The sequence below is a fragment of the Antedon mediterranea genome, chromosome 1 (assembly GCF_964355755.1).
Source record: "Antedon mediterranea chromosome 1, ecAntMedi1.1, whole genome shotgun sequence".
In the NCBI taxonomy this organism is placed as follows: domain Eukaryota; kingdom Metazoa; phylum Echinodermata; class Crinoidea; order Comatulida; family Antedonidae; genus Antedon; species Antedon mediterranea.
The window spans coordinates 15,966,296-15,985,481 of NC_092670.1; the positions used below are offsets into that span (position 1 = coordinate 15,966,296).

At 32.0% G+C, this 19,186-nt stretch overlaps 2 protein-coding genes across 3 annotated transcripts; one reads left to right on the top strand and one right to left on the bottom strand.

Annotated features, from left to right (window-relative positions):
• Positions 1-312: 312 nt before the first annotated feature.
• LOC140058620 (transcription factor MafK-like) lies at positions 313-8,993 on the bottom strand. Of its 2 annotated transcripts, XM_072104321.1 has the most exons (3): positions 8,838-8,993; positions 5,240-5,310; positions 313-3,623 (listed from the first exon to the last, which is right to left on the bottom strand). In XM_072104321.1, exons 2-3 carry the CDS (start codon positions 5,270-5,272, stop codon positions 3,159-3,161), a joined length of 498 nt encoding a protein of 165 aa, XP_071960422.1. In that variant the 5' UTR covers positions 5,273-5,310; positions 8,838-8,993; the 3' UTR covers positions 313-3,158. The 2 variants fall into 2 exon arrangements, with proteins under 2 accessions (XP_071960422.1, XP_071960415.1); XM_072104314.1 differs by lacking the exons at positions 5,240-5,310; positions 8,838-8,993 and adding an exon at positions 4,195-4,628.
• A 780-nt stretch (positions 8,994-9,773) lies between these two features.
• Positions 9,774-19,152, top strand: LOC140058637 (uncharacterized). The gene is made up of 15 exons (XM_072104331.1): positions 9,774-9,874; positions 10,111-10,252; positions 10,410-11,792; positions 11,965-12,214; positions 12,486-12,740; positions 12,923-13,059; positions 13,419-14,061; positions 14,153-14,328; positions 14,665-14,908; positions 15,288-15,391; positions 15,534-15,692; positions 15,855-16,238; positions 16,667-17,241; positions 17,695-17,853; positions 18,460-19,152. Exons 2-15 carry the CDS (start codon positions 10,208-10,210, stop codon positions 18,548-18,550), a joined length of 4,605 nt encoding a protein of 1,534 aa, XP_071960432.1. The 5' UTR covers positions 9,774-9,874; positions 10,111-10,207; the 3' UTR covers positions 18,551-19,152.
• Positions 19,153-19,186: the final 34 nt, after the last annotated feature.

Consider the following 19,186-nt stretch of genomic DNA (forward strand, 5'->3'; position numbering starts at 1 on the left):
TATAATGCGTTAAAATGATCAATAAATAATATTGTTCAATCTAGTGTTATGTATAAGTGTATGTCGCCCTCTATACGACAATAAAAAACTTTAAACAAACTTCATGACAAGAGACTCCAATCCGTATATTAAATCATGGAGGTCTTTTTTATACCGATGTCCGTCTGTCCGTGTTTTGGTATGATTATTCTCTGTGAATGTTTTAAGCTTAAGCATGGCTAAGTACTTAGCACTTAAAGGAAGTATTTCAAAGAAACTGAATAGTAACATTTACCAGTACATATTTAATATAGTTATTGAAACTGACACCCTCTGACAGAACAATATTTATGGTTTTCATTAAGACGCAGATTTTGATTTTGATCCGCCACTGAAATAGTATATTATTGACTGATGTGATTGATATAATATACATTAGTTATGAATGAACGTCAAAGGGCAACAAGCATATCTATTGTTATTTCGTATGACGCGCCAGTCATTCAACTGGCTTGACCCAGGATATATTCAATGATAAAACTTCCAGTTACCTTGACCATTTATTATGACGTCATAACCAACAGAGACATCATGCATTTCCTGGACCGAATGTAACAGTGTATGCTATAGAAAATGACATGTTGAAACAATAAAACATTTTATACTACGATCTCCATGAACATACTATACATATCCTACAATTTTTCCATGTTCACATTTTTATATATGAAACAATACAGATTTGATTTGATTTTGAAAATAAAGGTTTTGATTGTTGAGTTAGTGGCGGGCAAATATAAGTAGTTCTAGTTCATATTTGCATAACATATAGAGAATTTTATAAGTTACTGTGTAAGTAATAATTACTTTTAGTTCCCATTTTCCCAGACAGACTATTTACCCTTTTTATTGAAAAATTGCTCTACCTATTCATTCATTAGGTTGATTATCATGACCCTCTCTCAATGCTCCAGTCCATTTCATAACTGTTAATTAAATCAAATTATAGTGATTAAATATGTATTGTCCTTAAAAAATCAGACATTGAATAGGTTATTTCGTAGTTTTAATCAAGTTAATCCCTTCAGTTTTTTTATTTAAATTACAGTTTTTCAGGTAAATACATTTTTTTTTTCCAAAGTGGATAACTATTAGTATTATGTAACATTAAAATTCCATATTCAACAACAAAAATTTGAACAATTATTTTTTCAGGGGAAAAATACATCTTTAAGTCACTGTTCCCCAAACCGTGGTTATCATCTTAACATGAAGAACAGAACAACTAAATGACAATCTGATTCAATGTTTTATAACTAAAATAATGAATTCTTTATTATAAATATCTCATAAATGTACACTTGAAAACAATCATATACCTATCAATATCAATCAATTCTAATCAATATAATCAATAACTCTCAATATTGTTCACTCTATTCTAAAGCTAAATTTGTATTATTTATTTCAAAACACAGAAAAGTACTTCTTTGAAAAAAAGTATGGTGCATTAAACAAGTATTTCATGGAATGGGATTATATAGTACTTTTGTGAAGATAAAAAAAGATAGAGAATTGCAAAACCGAACAGGTATTGGGTACAAATTGATAATTGAAACGTCAATGAAACTATTAATCTTAATATTTAGGTGTACCATTACATACTGTGTAGATTAAAATTAATTTTCTAATTATTAAATAAACTATAATGTACCTATCTACATTTACTTTTATTTATTTTAGATAAAAGGTGTATTTGTAATAATTTGCAATAGATTCTATATTTATAATTTAAATTATTTACTGAATAAGTTTTTTAATACAAAAAGACCAAACATAAAAGAAGTGCTCGTTCTCGAATTTGTCTTGAGTAACCTTACTCATAATACCTTGCCTATATATAGCTACAATATATATATTTATATATCTTTAATGACTTAGCTTCCACCAATTCCCTCATAGTACAACAATCTATTTGAAGAACACAATAAAGAACATACGAATAATTTACAATTGCTCATGTATTCAACTATGTTTGATTTACATGATACATGTCCCAAGGGTTCTGAAAACTGCTGTTAATTCATGTTTTACAGCTAATAAAGTTACACTCATAGTGAATAGTGTTAAGTCATTCAATTCAAAGACATTGTGTCCCCCGAGTGAGACGGCCTGAACCATGCTGTCCCCATGACAAGGTTGCGGCGGGGTTACAATACTTGAAGCCCACACGCTCGCAACTACATTGATTAGTGTCCAATTAAATAGCTTTGAACCCGCAAGGAAACGTGTTAATTGTTGCTCCCGTTGGTACGCCTCAACAATCAATGCCATTAATGAAAAAAAAGTATCTCCTCTCGATCAGAACTTGTTTTAATTTTACGAAAACCCAGGACGAAATGCGATACTGTCCAGGGTTTTCAACATTAAAAATTGATTGAAACAATCAACAAAAAATATAACCAACATGTCGAAAAGACAAACCTTAAATTAAATATTCGCAAATGTGTTATTTTCAGAGCAAGAACTTTACTTAAATCTAAAAATAAATATCCAATTTTAACCAAATATATTTTCATAATAATAGAAATAATATGAATTGCTTTACAATGTAATAAAGCAGTCAATAAATAACTTACTATTATATAAAAATCTAGAACATGTAAAGAAATATAATTATAATAATAATATAATATTACAGTAACAATATATAATTCTGAAGCATATCTATGTATGTGAAAGGCATAAATTGCTATATTCTATAATTTTTAACTAATACAAATAAAAATGTTTATAACAATTTAAAGTGTTTTTAAAGAATACCAACTTACTTAAATAATGAAAAATCTGTGTATATTACAACAATTGCAATGTGTTATTGCGTGCTGCAGGCATCTTCTATTCTACCAATTTTCAATAGAAACATTTTCACAAAATGACAATTGAATAAAAACAGTGCTGGTAATCAATAAAATATTGAGTAATACAAAACACTTTAAATAAATAATTTTAAAAAATACCACAGCTTTCAGAACAATTACATCTGGTTTCTTCTTTCATCAGAATAATTGCGTCTAATTTCAAGAGTTAATTTGTCAAAATTAAAATTTGAATACGAGTATTTAGATGACAAACAACGCTCAGTTATTTTTCCTTTTACACTCATATTCATGAATTTACTATTTTGTATAATCTCTCCCCGTCGTAACTCTGATTACTTGCTTCTCTGGCATCCCTGCTTGCGACATTCGTGAACCCTCACCTTGGTCGATCCGTAATTTCGGCTGACTGGCTACAAATTTCACTCTTTCTGAGCTTTTCGATCTTGCAAAGTTTAATAACGCATCATATTTGGATTTCAAAGAATTGAGTTCAACTTTTTGTTTGTTGTTTTCATGCGCCAACTTATTCACTTCATCTTGGAGTTTTTTTTGCTCGGACTCAAGAACATCTTTTTGCGACACTCTCTTCTCTCGACAGTTAGCAGCATAACCACGGTTTTTAAGAGTTCTTCTGCGTTGTTTCAGATTTAGAACTTGGTCACGAGGCAAGCCTCGTAATCGGCGGTTTAACTCGCGGACAGACAAACTAATAAGTTCATGATCAGATATCACAGGCTGCTCTTCCACAGATTCTTGCTTTATCTGAAATTGCATAAAATCAAATATTCTTTAAATTCAAACACATTCTTATTTCCTTTTCTTGGGAAAGCCATAAAATAATATTTTGAACATGTAAACAACATTTTTTTGTAAACAACATTGACAAATAAAAACATACATACATTAAACATAAAAAATCCAACTTAAAATACAATGTAAAAGATAAAGAAAAATGCTATAGAAAATGATGAAAGCAAAAACATAGGTACCATCTTTAACATAGATATTTTGTGCTTTTGTTGCATAGTTCAATGAATTCATCAGACCATAAAAAAAACACAAAAGTGCAAAAAAAATTACAGAAAAGATTTCAATAGAGAGGTGATATTAGATATTTGACATTGCGCTTTTACATTGTTATTACAAATTTAATAGGTACAAAGATGTTGAAATCAGTGATAACAATTTTAACTACTTTACTTTGAAATACACATAACATTCAAAGAGTATCTATTTTTTATCCTATTCTGTACATACTCAATAATAGCAGAAATTTGCGACAATAATAATAATTATTATTAATATTCAGTAAATATTTAAAACATTATGTTACCTGCCCAGTTGGCGATAGCAGTGAAAAGGACGGCATAATTGCTTCAGTATACATGCAAAGGAATTATTGGTCCAACAACAGATTAAACAAATTGAACAACTTTTGTAACCAGTGAAAATCAAAAGTTTATAATTCCAAAATTAGGACGGTATAAACAGCACGTTGAAATCCAAAAGATTAATAAATCGTAATTGATCGTTGACAAGACTAAACAGCAGACACACAATATGGCGGTGATTGTACAATGAATGTTGGTTTACAACGTCTCGCGATCAAACGGTATACTAAGTACGAGAATTACATCAACATCTCGGAACGACATTCAACGGGAATGATGTCAGCATTTATGAAAAATAAACGCCTTCAAAACAGGTAAAATGAGGCGCATGTGCCAAAATTTGGAGGTGTTTACGAAAGTACTCTTAAATAAATTGTCTATGCTTATAGTTCGAAAAGACAATAATACACTTGTCTAGGATATTCCACTTTCAAAAGGGGATAAAATTAACATCCAATAATAACACAAAATATAATATAAATCACTGAACCTAACCTTGAATTAATGTTGTATTATACTTTGAGGTTTCATTCAGGTTAAATACAATCTCCTTAAGAACAACTAACAAATGAATTTTGAAAGAAAAAACATGAAGGTTATCCCCCTATGAAACAATGGATGAAGCCATGACAATGCAGAAGCCAACACTAAGCAAAAAATGCTGACAAATCATTACAGATTGAAAATGAACTGACTCAAGATTGGACGCAAAAAAAGGAGGAAGAATGAACGCTGTTAGTGACTGCTTCTGATCACAGACATCGTCTGATGAATGATTGCTACATTCTATGGCCTATTACCTGTCAAATGTCACACATTTTGTCACAAATCGGTGAAAATATGCAACACTCTAAGAATCAGTCTATGATGACTGATCCAACACATTAGGAATTGTGTGTGATAAAACTTGAAACATGCAAAACTAATTATGTTACATAATAATTCACATCTCTCTTAATTTATAATTAAAACATTAAGTTGACTTACTTTAATATTTGGCGGTCCTGCTTTCCGCACCATCCTTCTTTAAAAGTCGTCAAAACAAATAGGTAATGCTCCTATGAATTTAAATCAGATTCAACATAGTAGATTCATAGATACCATATTGATGGATGGAAAAAGTTATAAAATATTAATGTTTAAAATGCTTAATCTCTTTACACTTTCAAGACATCTTTAAGAAACATTAACTGAACTGAAAAGTATGGAGAGATGATGTCATAGATTTAGACAAATTAGATGCTATATTTCAAAAAATAAAAACAGTATATTTATTTTATTTAATTATTTCATAAAAAAAGTATTTAATTAGTAGTTTCTTCGACAGTAGAAATAAGTTTTCTACTTCTATATGTTTATTTGAATTTTTAAATGTATAAATAATATAAAATCTGTTGTTTTAAAAGTGTTTTCTTTTAACTACTAGAAGAACAAACTGTTGTTTTTTTAGACTTTTTTTTTTATCAAACATGTTGACATAATACATTTTTATGTATTGATTGGGAAAAATTTAAATTATTATTAAACAATAAATTAAAATGATTAATATTAAATTATTAACAATATTGAAAAAAACACCATATGGAATAAAAGATCTGCGTCGACCGCAATCTTAAACATGTCAATAAATTGCATTGTCATGATGATGAAGTATTCTCTCAATAGATAACATTTGAAATATTAACTTTTGAAAAAAATATACAAAACCACGCAAAAAAGTATTTAATTTTTACACTATATTTTGTCAAAGAATTCTTACAATCCATCATGAAATCAATTGTTAGACTAATCAAGCTTTGTGACAAAAAAAGTGTGATGTGCCCATATATGTCATATCACTACCATTTTTGGGGATATCACTACCATATTTGGGGATATCACTACCATATTAGGAAATCTCCCTACCATATTTGGGGCTTATCATTTGGACACTTTTTTTGTCAAAGTAGTTTGATAGTGTAGACAGAGCTTTAGAAAAGATCATTAAGTGCCCAGTATACTACCTAATTACTGTACCAACCAAGGTTTGACAGTCAACATACTGTACTAGTATTTACACACTTTCATATTTCTCAGCATGAAATAATGAATACACTAATTAACACACACTAGAGTACACTGCTTCAGATTAAAAGCTATACTTTAAAATAAATATACTGTACATTTTAATAAAATACCTTGTGTGTATTGGATAACAATATTAAGCCCATCTAATAGACAACTACTGAATAATGTCGTGAGCACACTATTTGTCATGATGTATACATGAAGTAAAATCGTTATCCGGACTGGTTTGGTTAGTGTCGGCCATTTCCCGGTCAGTACAGTGGTCAACGCAACTTGTGTTGCACCTGTACAATTTTAAATAATAAGCTCTGGAACGCTTATATTATGGTAGTGCCCTCTGTATATATTTTTCTGCCAATATTGCGATTTTTATTTCAGACTGGTGAGAGAGAAGAGGTCATCGTAATAATTCAGATTATTAATTAATATTTGACAGATTTACATGTTGACCTTGTGACACTAGGAAATGCCCAACAACTTCCTATAAATTCCTTTCACTTCTTGCAGTCAATATACTGTAGTAATGTAATTAATATATCATTGAAAAGAAACATAGGTTTCTTTTATTTAATATAATAATTGGTAATTATATTAAAACATACTATACATGGTGATCTAAATATGACATTCATTGTAATTTTGGCCACCCGGGTTTTTGTTGTAACTTTTCAATTCAATTTTTTAATTCAAATTAACATTTATTTCTTCCACAATAAAATAACAACAAATATCCAATATAAATTGTAAAATGAAGGAAGAGGGCAAAACTCAAAAAGTAACGCCAGATAAGTGTCGAGCAAGCCCTAAATGAATGATAGAAATAAAAATTACAAATTCATAAACGTACACAAACACACAGACAGGACAGGGCAAGTAAAAAGCGAAAAAAAGAACAAACGATCATGCGATATAAAAACTGAGGATGGTATAAAAAAAAAAATGTTATAAATCATATTTTGACAAAAGAAATGTTTTGGCTTTAGGGGGTTGCAATGAATTCAGGAGGAAGGTCATTATATAATTTAACACCGCTATAACTTTGTACTGTAACTGTTAAATCCTTGCAAAGGGTATTTATTATTATAATTAAATTATATTTTTCCTGACACAAATAATAAACTACTTATTTATTTATTTTTTTACTTAATAAATTAGAGAAATTACTTTAGAATTCTTTGCCAGTATTTTATATATTTGCATTTCATAATTATTTAGCATAAATGTGATACTAAGGTTTTAGACAAACTGTAGTTCCTATTAAGTATTATATAGGATTAGTTCAGTAGCTTTTTTGTTAAAATGGCTGTAAAGTGTAATTAACAAATTAATTGTTGATGTACATCTCGGTTGGAGACTGACGAATATATACCCTATCACAATGACTCATGTAAAATAAAACCACAAATGTTGGAAATAAATAATCACTAGACTTTGTTAATGTAAAGGAATCAACTGAAGTACAGTACTGTTCTGTAGTTCTTATAGGGGCCTACTTGACTATTTTAAAAATAAAAAGCTTTGTATTTTTTGTAAAACTTTCACTTCTTCCCAAATGTACTGTAAAAATAAAGTGTTTATCAAAAAGTAGGTGTCAACTATTTAATCTCAGATTAAAATTGATATTATTAAATAATATCAATTTTAATCTGATCATAACTTGGTATCGAGCACTCTATCCTAACGGTCTGATACTTTCAACCTAAAAATGTATATATATAATATATACAACTAGGCGAATTTGTAACGCTAAAGTTTTGAAGATATAAAGATCAGATCCTTTCCACTCAAGATTGAATAGCTACAATTTTATGTACACCGCTTTTCGCTTTACTCATGAATGCATCGTAGCTAATTTCCTGAGCTCTGACTGGTTGTGCAATTTTTCGCTTTGCAAAAAGAAGAAACAATTCGAACTAGCAATTTTGCTGAGAGAAAAAAACTAAATTTGTCGAAAAGAAAGAAGGATTTGGAAGACGGACACACAAATACGCATGCGTGTATAACTATAAGCATGGTTTTGATTCGCTTGAACAAATTCGCCTAGTCTACTGGAAAATAGGTTTACACAAACAGACATCATTCACCATCCACCATTCATGCACTACTACTACTACTACTAGGCCTACAGCTAAATTCATGCACTACTACTACTAGGCCTACAGCTAAATTTCTTTTAAAACAAATATATTCATACTCATAGTAGTCATACAGTATAAAAATATGTATATTTTTCTTTAAAAATGTATATTTTGATTATCTCAAAATTTGATATTAAAAACTATAGTTTGAAAAGAGGCTACAGTACAGGTATAATTTGATGAGGCCTATAATTACAGTAAAACAACTGAGAAGAGGACAGTTTTAAAAATTAAAACTACCTGGACTATAGGCCCTAGCTATTCATACAGAGCTGTGTAACAGGGTCCTACCTAACTGTGTAACTAAATAAAAAAACAAATCAGACGGGAACCACGGGCCACCAACAATTGTTTTATTTTAAAGTCTGTTTCATGGTTACCTTCAGTTTTCTCACTAAAAGTGCTGAGTAGGTGATTTTTTTCAACTATCGATGACGAGCTAAAGAAGTTGTTGAAAGTCCAAAGAACTGCTTATTCATCAAAAAACGAGTTGTTGTTTCACGACCTATCGCCCCGTAAAACAAAACAAAAACGACAAGGTTGACACAATACTCACGTGAGAATGAGAAAATTGCTGACTCGACAACTTAGTCTATTATCTCCAGTCGTTACAAAACGTAAAACATTTATTATGGATCTCTAAGACTAGCATTATTATTTTGTTTAGTTGAAACCTACCACACCAACTTCCTTTATATTACAATTATATTAAAATTAAAAATAATATGTACTCTTTATTTATGTATTTCAATAGACTAGTCTAGCAGTAGTGATGTGTAGGATTATTGTGAGAAACTATGCCCTCTCAATGACAATTACAATATCAAAACCAACAATTAATCATATAGGTATAAAAGGCATGGATCAATTATATTCATTTGGTGGTACGTGTGAGAAGAGGCTATTAAAGATATGTTGTCTCCCAAAAACATTAAAAAAAAAAAAAAAAAATTAAATTAGACTTTGCTATTTTTCAGTTTTAATAAAGTTAATCAATCAACTTATTAAATGACAAAACATTAATGGTTAAATCATGGAGCTATTTTTATACCTCCATGGTTAAATTCAACCACAAATCCATTGGCTGGCAGCCATTTGACTATTTTTTTGCTTAAAATTACATTTTATTCAGGTAAATATAAGCCTTCAATAAAATATTATTTGTTTTGCGCAATTATTTAAATTATCTTTACTCTCTCCACCACCTCCTTCGATCTTAAAAGTTTGAGTGAGAGAGGGAAATTGTTAATATTGAGGGCAGTATTTTAAATGATTTGGCGCGAAATGTTATGATATGACGACTATTCTGGTGTAAACATTGAGTGAGTCCTCGTCGTATTTAAACTCCTCTTTCTTTGGTGTATGCATTAAATTCAAATGTGATGCAACTATTTATTTATATTATAAAACTTTTATAGTAAGTATATATTGTGTATATGTTTGTTATTATGTTATTACACCGCAGTTAGTCCAGTACTCGATGAAACTAGCTAGGCTAGCCTTCCATTTTTGGTACTAAATAAAAAGATGCGGGCCTGCCGGCGACAACAGTTCTATGCGCGTACTACTAACTACAGACTTACCCTATATGAGGCCTACCCTATATATAGACCTGATTTATACTAGAATATTGATTCTTAATATTTCTTTCAGATATCATTTACATGCTTGAAGAATAGGCATAGCTTAGGTTATCCAGTCAAATGATTTAAATAGACAAACAAGGCAATTGTAATAATACACTGAAAATATGATTGGAATACTACAGGGGAAAACAAATACAATAGAATCAAAGGTAGGGCCTACATATGTACAATAATCATAAATAGCTACTAACAAAATAAGGGTAAATAACTAGGCATTACAAAAGTACTGAAATGATGGGATGATAATATCAACAAAAAATGTCTTTGTCTATCAAGAGTCTTCTATTCATTTTCTATGTATTTTAGTCTGCAGACCGCACAGAAGGCAATAAGGATACAAACAAAAAACCAAAGGTTTTAACACTCAACAGCTTTTTAAGTATAGGCTCTGGATCTCCGCCATCTAAAATGTCAGGAGATCTACGTAATTATTTTGGAACTAGCCCACCACCAAGCAAATCATCAGGAAATGGAGAAAGCAAACAAAAAAACTCAAAACATCTGTCAAAGCAGGCATTGAATGAGGAGAAAAACAAGTCGGAAAAGCCAAAAAATTGCGAGAAACCAATAGCTAAAAAGAAAGAAAAAGCATCAAGCAATTTAAAGGAAAGTAATGGAGAGAAAGTAAAGGATGAAATTAGTAAGAAAAATGGTGGTAAAAATATAAACAATTCTAAGAAAAAGAAGGTTGTAAAGGAACTGGTACCAATACCAAGTGTAAAAGATGAGGGTGCCATAGCAGAAGATGCTAATTTAAGCTTTGTCTCATTTGAAGATTTTGTTGGAGATGATAAAGAAAAGAAAGTGACAAAACAAGAACACAAGAAAAAGGAGAAAGTAAAGAAAGAAAAACAAACATGGAAACAGAACAATGAAAAAGAAAGAAATAAAAAACACAATGTGCCAAAGGAAACCCCTCGTAGTGATGATAATGCAACACAGAAAAATGCTGAAAAGCTTGTACATTCTCAGAATAATCAAGTAAAGAAAAAATCTGTTAAAAATCTACTTTTGAAAGATGATGTATCGTTTAAAACTGTTGTAGCTGAAATTCATCATCATAGTCCTGTTTCTAGTAAAAAATGTCCGAATAAAAGCCCCCAACAAAAGAATCCAAAGCGTCGATCTAATGTTGTGGTAGATTCTGAAACTGGAAAAATCTGTGAAATAGAGGTCGTCCAATCAGATGTACAGAATAATAATCAAGTACAGTTTCATTTCGAGTCGAAAAACAACAGCAATAAGCCGTTTCCAATATTCCAGAAAAGAACAGAAGAAACAAGTCAAGTAAATAAACCTGTATTCAGTATATTTGAGAAAAAAAGTAAAAAGAATGACGAGGATGATAAATCGTTGTTGGAGGATGAAGAGAAAAACAACCTGAAACGAAAGAATGTGAAACTTGAAAAAGAAAAGATGCCACAAAAGAAGAGAAAAAAGATGGATTCTATGGCAGACACAAGCATGGAGAGTGTGGACGATTTTAAGCCATTAAAAGAAGAGTCAATTAACAAGACGCGCAAGAAGTTGAAGAAAACAAATGTAAATGATGTATCTCCTCAGAAAGTTAGGAGATCAACACGTAAGACGGCCAGTTCAACTCCAAAAAAAGAGTTTGAGGTTGAGAGTGCAATTCGGTCAGATGGAACAATACGCATGAGAATAAGACTCAAGAAAACGCCAGGGAAGGTAATACTTGCCCTTCTATGTAATTTGGAAGTCTGGAATTTAAATGTTTCAAAATTTATTTTACCCATACCACAATCCTTAAGTAAAGCCCAACCCAGTACAGTACAACTATTTTATTCTTCTATACCAGATTAGCAAACTATATATTTTTAATAATTTTTTTTTACAACAGTGCGATGTCAAAACAGCCACCGCTAGTAAACTTTTAAAGAAGGCTAAGGGTCAAAGTGCAAAGGTCATGTATGCCAATAGATTAAAGACCAGTCCAACTAAAATTAAACAAAGAAAACTATCCGGAAAGCAGACAATTGCAGACATCAAGGAGAAACGTAAAGTTACTGAAAACAAAAAGAAACAAAGTACAAAGGATACAGGAAAACAGACTACTTTAAACAACAAGAAAACTGCAACAACAAACAATGGTAAATTTAGTATGATTTTGACACAAATTCCGTGAAAGTACATAATCAGGCAAAGTAATTGGTCTGAAGTAATTTGTACTTTATACTAAATACATTGAGAATACTTGTGAATATATCTCCTCCATGGTACAAAGTAAAAATTATGTTAGAGTAGGACAAAACATGTGACCAATTGCTCAACACCCTGAAACACAGTAGTTACAAACAATCGCAATCAGGCAAGGTAACTTATAATTGTGTATCTGTGTTTTAATTTGTTTATTATATATAGTGGCATCAATATTTACTAAAGATGGCAGAAAGAAAGCTTCTAAGGTCATGAAAGGTGTGACATCATCATCAACAGATGAAAACAATGAAATAATAAAGGAAAAACCCATTTTGGATGAGGAAACTCTGAAAGCCAGACGTGCCTTTCTAAATAAAGACACTGCTATGGATAACAGCAAACAAACAAACGGTATCATCAATGTAAACGATTTGCAGGAACCGCCTCTGCCCTCCATATCACATGTGTTGCAACTGGGTAAGTTAAACCTCGATCAATTACTTAACATTGGCAATTTGCCAGGGTGTGGCTAGACCTCTATGTACTTGCTTCTGAGTACAGTTTGATAACCCATTTGTTTTGTATCTAATTACTGTACACTACCAGATCTACATAGAGGCCTACTACTCATAATGGATTTTTTTTTCTTTAAAACATAGATGACAATCCTCTTTGGAATTTACCCAAGGTGAATTTAAATATAAAGAGCAATGATGTCAACCAGATCTGTAACAGAACATGGACCAATGGTCTGATCAATTTAGATCAGACCATGCATAATCAATACAGAATCAAGGTAACAAATACAATATAATAATGTTATCAAATACAAGGGAAATACAATTGTCTATGCATTCTTTAGGCATTGCGTCCTTAGGCAAGATGCTTTACTCTCGTTGCTTCATCCTTCGGATGGGGTGTAAAGCTGTTGGTCCTGTGTTTATATATAGAGCATGTTAAAGAACTTGGTGCACTATTCGAAAAAAGTAGGCGATTGTCTCCTGATATGCTGATCTGGTAGGCTCTGCACTGCTGGCTGCTGTGGGTCCATGGAGCGGCTAATTTCCTTTGTTTCCAGTTAAGTTTGAGAACCAGTATAAATATCTTTACTTTTACCTTTTTCATATTCATTAATATTTTACTCTTTTTTTAAAGGATTTTTCAGGCCATCTTCAATTCACATACGAAACTCAAAGACTACTTTTAAATAAATTGAGTTTGGAATATCCAACAAATCCTGTTCGGAGAATTTTTAAACGATATCTTAGCAAATATAATGGAGAAAATGTTCACTGCAATAAGAATAAAAGGAACAGTAAAGGACACGAAGATCTAAAAGCAAAATGTAAGGAAGAAATTGGTAAACAAGTTAAACGAAAATCAGCAATATTGGAAGAAAATGAAGGTAGAAGTAAAAGAAGAAAAGTACCAAATAATGAAAAGAGTGGAAACAAAAGCGAAACAAATGAAGAAGTTCGACCTACAAGAAGAACAAGAAAAAAGAATGTTATTACAGATGATGATGAGAAGGATGAAACAAAAGAATGTAAGAAAGAGGAAAAGAAGGAAAGTAAGAAAGAAGAAGTTAGTGATGTTAAAGCGACGACTAAGCCAGTTGGATTGTTGTGGACAGAGAAATACCAACCGTCAAACATGTTAGAACTAATTGGTAACCGAGTAAACACTAAAACGTTAGAGATATGGCTGAATGAATGGAAAAAAATATCAATAAAAGAAACAATTAAGATAAAGAAGGAGAAGATGAAAAATGGGAAAATTTCATCTCAGTCAGGCAAAGGTTAGAAATCCACATTTATGTTTCAAGTTTTTGACACAAGATTACAAAACAAGAGTAACAGGTAATACTGTACTTGTTATTCTTTACACAGATTGGTGGACACAGGATAACGATAGTGAATTTGAGTTTAATGATTTTGATAGTGGTGAAGATAGTGAGGATGATGATTATGATGACACCCTATGCAACACCAAGATACTGGTGGGACCAAGTGGGTCAGGAAAGACGGCAGCTGTATATGCTTGTGCTGGTGAGCTTGGATTTAAGGTAATTAGATAAATCAGTTAAAATAATAGATAAGTTAGTTAAAATCATGTGTGTGAACAAGCACTACATGAACTTGATGTTTATCACATGACAGTTATGTTTTAAGCTGTGTCTACACTAGCAAACTATTTTGATGTGTGAAAAGTGCGATGTGCCCAAATATGGTAGTGATATGACATCATTGTGTCCATATATGGGCACATCACATTTTTTGTCATATAAAGTTTGATAGTGCAGACAGAGCTTTAGGCAAACTCTGTATATATCAGAAAATTCATGATGCTGCGTTTCCTCAGTAAACGAAGACCTTAATTAAAATTGTTATTTTTCATCTAGGTTTTTGAAGTTAACGCATCCAATCGTAGGACAGGCAAGCAAATTTTATCAGAGCTCGGTGAAGCCACTCAGTCTCATCATGTTGCCAGGCAATCAGTGAGTGGACCGTTGGCTAGTTTCCTGTCGATTCAAGGCTCGCCACAGAAGTTGTCAAATCCAGTAAAACCTAAAATTGGAATACAGAATTTTTTCAAGCCAGCAGGAAATGTGGACAAGCAGAAAGGAGCAAAGAAACAACCTAAGAGTAAGACACTGTACTTGCATATTTGTGAACTATTTTAGGAGGCTAAAGCTCTGTCTACACTATCAAACTTGATGTGACAAAAAATGTGATGTGCCCATATATGGATGTCATATCACTACCATATTTGGTCAAATCACTCTTTTTTGTCAAACTAGTTTGATAGTGTAGACAAAGCTTTAGGGAGTGGAGTTGAAAGAGCTGCGAGTTACAACCCTAGCACTAGGTCAGGTTTGAACTCTGGACATTGAGATTGTAAGGCAAGCACATTAACCACCAAGCTACAGCTCCACTGTGAGTCTTTTACGAGGTGTGCCAATCATATTTTGTTCTTTTTTTTACTAGCTCTATAAATTTCAATTCTCATCATTATTCATTACAGAGGTAATAGAATTAAAGAAGATAGAGCCAGTTTCAGACACGGAAGGACAGCCTTTAGGCACTGCAAAGAGGATTACTAGAACATCGTTGATTTTTTTTAAAGATGTAAGACTTTTTAGAATGATTTGATAGTTTGTGAAGTAGTGAAAGCAAGCAGGGGGGTTTCAGAACAATAACAAAACCCTTTTTGGAATCATTAAACAGCATTATGGTTTTAGTTAATATGTGAAGCATTTTGTTTTTATAGGTGGATATAGTCTTTGGAGAAGACAAGGGATTCTTATCAGCAATAAACAGCTTAATGGAGACTACTAAACGGCCCATCATAATGACTACCTCTGACCAGTCAGTATGCGACGAATTTAGCAGCCCGAGTGAATATCTTGAATTTAAATACCCTACTGTCGTAAGTATTAGCATAAATGAATGTGTCCAAATATGGTGGTAATATGCTTAAATATGGTAGTGATCATGTCCATATATGGGCACGTCACATAAAGTTTGATAGACAGAGCTTTAGAATATACATTTTAAATGAAAATTGTTAAAATCTCTTTCTGTTTTCTAGGATCAAGTTGCAGTGAATCTACAAATGATTTGTCTTGCGGAGAATGTTTTAGCCAATCGTTTTGATTTAATCAACCTCGCAAATTTACTGAACGGTGACATGAGGCAATGTATAAGTACCCTTCATTTTTGGGTAGAATCTGGTGCTAGTTTTAACATGTTGCCAGGCAACGCAATGATGTTTATTAAAAATGTATATGAAGCAATAGAAACAAAAGAAGGAGGTGATGAAATAAAAAATGTGGAAAAGAAAATGAAAGAGGCAGGAGCTATGGGAGACTCAGACATCTCATTAGAAGTTCCAAAGCATGCTGGGTGTTTTGAAAGCTCCATTGGTGTTCTTAATATGAAAACTAACTTGAAAGACATGGTGGATAGTCTGAAAGTAAGAAAATCATTAATTATAATTATTTCATAAATCAATATCATAATTTCTATTTTTTAAATGATGTTTATACATCATTTTTTCAAATGATGCCTCACAGCATTCCAATGCTAGGGAGCTTTTGTTTTACAATCTAGGGCATAGGAACTGTTTTACGATCTAGGGCATAGAAACTAATTTACGATCTGGGGCCTAGAAACTAATTTACGATCTGGGGCCTAGGAACTAATTTACGATCTGGGGCCTAGGAACTAATTTACGATCTGGGGCCTAGGAACTAGTACTTCATTGTTCGCATGAAGGTGTCATTTGATTCCTCAACACAGATTGGTGAATTCTAATTATGTGGTTCCATGTTGTTGCAAATTGAAAAAGCTCTCCATAACATAGTCAATATATTTCTCATAACTATTTTTCCTTTGTTTCAGCATTCTATCCAAAATGCTTCTGATTTCTGCAAGCAATGTGATTTAATCTCTGCATTCAATAAAATTGGAACATGCATCCTACAGAACAACATTCATACATTATTGGCAAGGGTACATATTAAAGAGTCTAAGAGAACAAATTCTTCAGATCACAATAGTGATGATGGTGAGCACAGAAATACTGACAAGGATCACAAAACCGATGATGTCAACAAAAGATTGTCTAGCAAAACTATGGACTCATTTTCTGAACTAGCAGAAAATATGTCATTTATGGATGTATGCAACAGCTTCACAGGATCACAACAAAAATCAACCTTTAACCTTTTGAGTCAAAGTTCAAAGGTTAGAACAGGGCAGTATAATGATCCTTCTATGGTAAATGATCATTCTTTTAACATAACGGCCGCTATACAAGTTGCAAGTTATCATTGCTGTCGACGAAATTTGCTGGATGTTGAAAACGAGTTAAAGGAGCAGTGTATTGATACTACTTCTGTTGATCAAGGATCAGATTTGTTAAATGAGGAGAACCAAAACTTCAATCAGATTATTTGTCCAAAGGAAAGAGAAAGGTATTATGTTAACATTGCTTCACATTCTTAAGCGCAAGTAGACCAATCACAAGTTTGGATGATCTACCGCGTCATGGATACTCGCATACTACGTGCCAGAGTATTCACTGTAAAACATAGGGTAGTATCACACATAGCAGGCGAGAGAGTAGCGCCTACTATGGCCAATGCACTATAAAGCAAATTCATGTACATGTGGCCTTTGTGTATCAGTACCAACAAGGAACATTACAATACCTTGTTGTGTGTAAAGCTCTATGATGATGTCATATCACTACCACATTTGGGCATATCACTACCACATTTGGGCACATCACACCTTTTTTGTCAAACAAGTTCGATAGTGTAGACAGAGCTTTACAGTATATATTTTCAATTTTCTGCTTTCCTAGACTGTCCGATGTGTTTCTACATGAGTACATATATTCTAATCATAATTTTTTGTATTCCAAGGTCTTTTAATGAGAAATCGTCAACGTATAACTTGGTGACACGTCAATTACCTTTACAAACATGTGGCAATCAACGTATTCTTGGTATGGATTATTTTCCAACAGTTCGCAACATTTGTAAGAACGAAAAGTTTAGAAAGGAGACACAGAGAAAGAGAAGGTAAGAAGTCGGAGTTGTTTGTTTTGTTTGTTGTTTTTTTTTTTTTGGCTTCTTTGGAAAACATGCCTGTCAAAGACTTGTTGTAAGTCTTCTCGGATAAGGACTTAAAACTGGAGGTCCATTGTACACATCTGGCTTATGTGAACCCAGTACATCTTTCAGGAGGAGTAAGGGGTTACCTGGTGTACTGGCCCGTTCATCCCTTGTCGTGGATAATTTGGACAGCGTCGTTTGGTGGCAGCACTCGGCATGAAAGGGGAGTAGAAAGTTGTTGTGTGTGTCGTCCACAACTGTGCGCAATCTAGCCCAGTAGGCTGCAAGTCGCAGTCAATCCCTGCGACCATGTAAATTTCCTGGGAAAGATGAAATAAAGTTAATCTTTATCTGTATGGACACGATGATGATATATGAACTACCATATTTGGTCACATCACACTTTTCTTCTTTTTTTATCAAACTAGTTTGGTAGTGTAGACAGAGCTTAAAGATTTGTTTGTCTTCCTCCTTGTACAGTATATTGTCTTGTTTTATATTCTTTATATGTTGTATAAACTCGAATATTTGCTGTCTTAGTTTACTATTTGTCTTTTTTTTAAATCTTTTTAGATTTCTTCATTACTTGGATTCTAATTATATAGTACTGAAGGAAAATACTCACATACTACTGGCTACCTCATTGCAAACGAATCAACAATGAATGGATTTGACTTCCTGGCAAATAAATACTATAAAATAGACACAGGTATTATAGTTATCTGAATAATTACATAAGTTTTGAGGTGTATAAATTAATGTTTTCTAAAAACTGTACATTGCATTGCATATAAAGATATAAAGTAATTGAATCTGAAATATCAAAAATTAATTTGTGAATATTAATAAATTGAATTGAAGTACTATTTTAATAATAGAGATGGTTAATATGTATGAAACTGTAACTTTTGAATATATTCAAATGTTTTGGCATAGGAAACAGAATGCATGATGGGAAGGGTTTATCATGTATTGTGTAATTTTATAAAATATACAAATTGCATGTCTGTTTAAATTAAATCATGTCATTTTTAGATTCAAATCGTTTGGTTTTGTATGTATATAATAAAATAATATTTTCAGTTTGTTTTAATTTATTTAAAATGTTGATATTGCTGTATTATGTTCTATTGTTTTAAACTGAAATAAATTGTTCATATACTACCATGTGTTTTACTATACATTGTTTAAAAGTCACTTACCACTAATGTTTGCTATATTGTAAGCACAGGTTCCACGTTCTTCATTTGATGGTAGATTAGCTGACGTTCCAATTCTTTCACAGTTGATATCCATGTTG

Coding starts and splice junctions, on each gene's coding strand:
- LOC140058637 (XM_072104331.1), top strand. CDS start 10,208: ATGATTGGAATACTACAGGGGAAAACAAATACAATAGAATCAAAG. Junction 10,253..10,409: donor CAAATACAATAGAATCAAAG/GTAGGGCCTACA, acceptor TATGTATTTTAG/TCTGCAGACCGCACAGAAGG. Junction 15,392..15,533: donor CGTTGATTTTTTTTAAAGAT/GTAAGACTTTTT, acceptor TTGTTTTTATAG/GTGGATATAGTCTTTGGAGA.
- LOC140058620 (XM_072104314.1), bottom strand. CDS start 4,248: ATGTATACTGAAGCAATTATGCCGTCCTTTTCACTGCTATCGCCAACT. Junction 3,624..4,194: donor TGCTATCGCCAACTGGGCAG/GTAACATAATGT, acceptor ATGCAATTTCAG/ATAAAGCAAGAATCTGTGGA.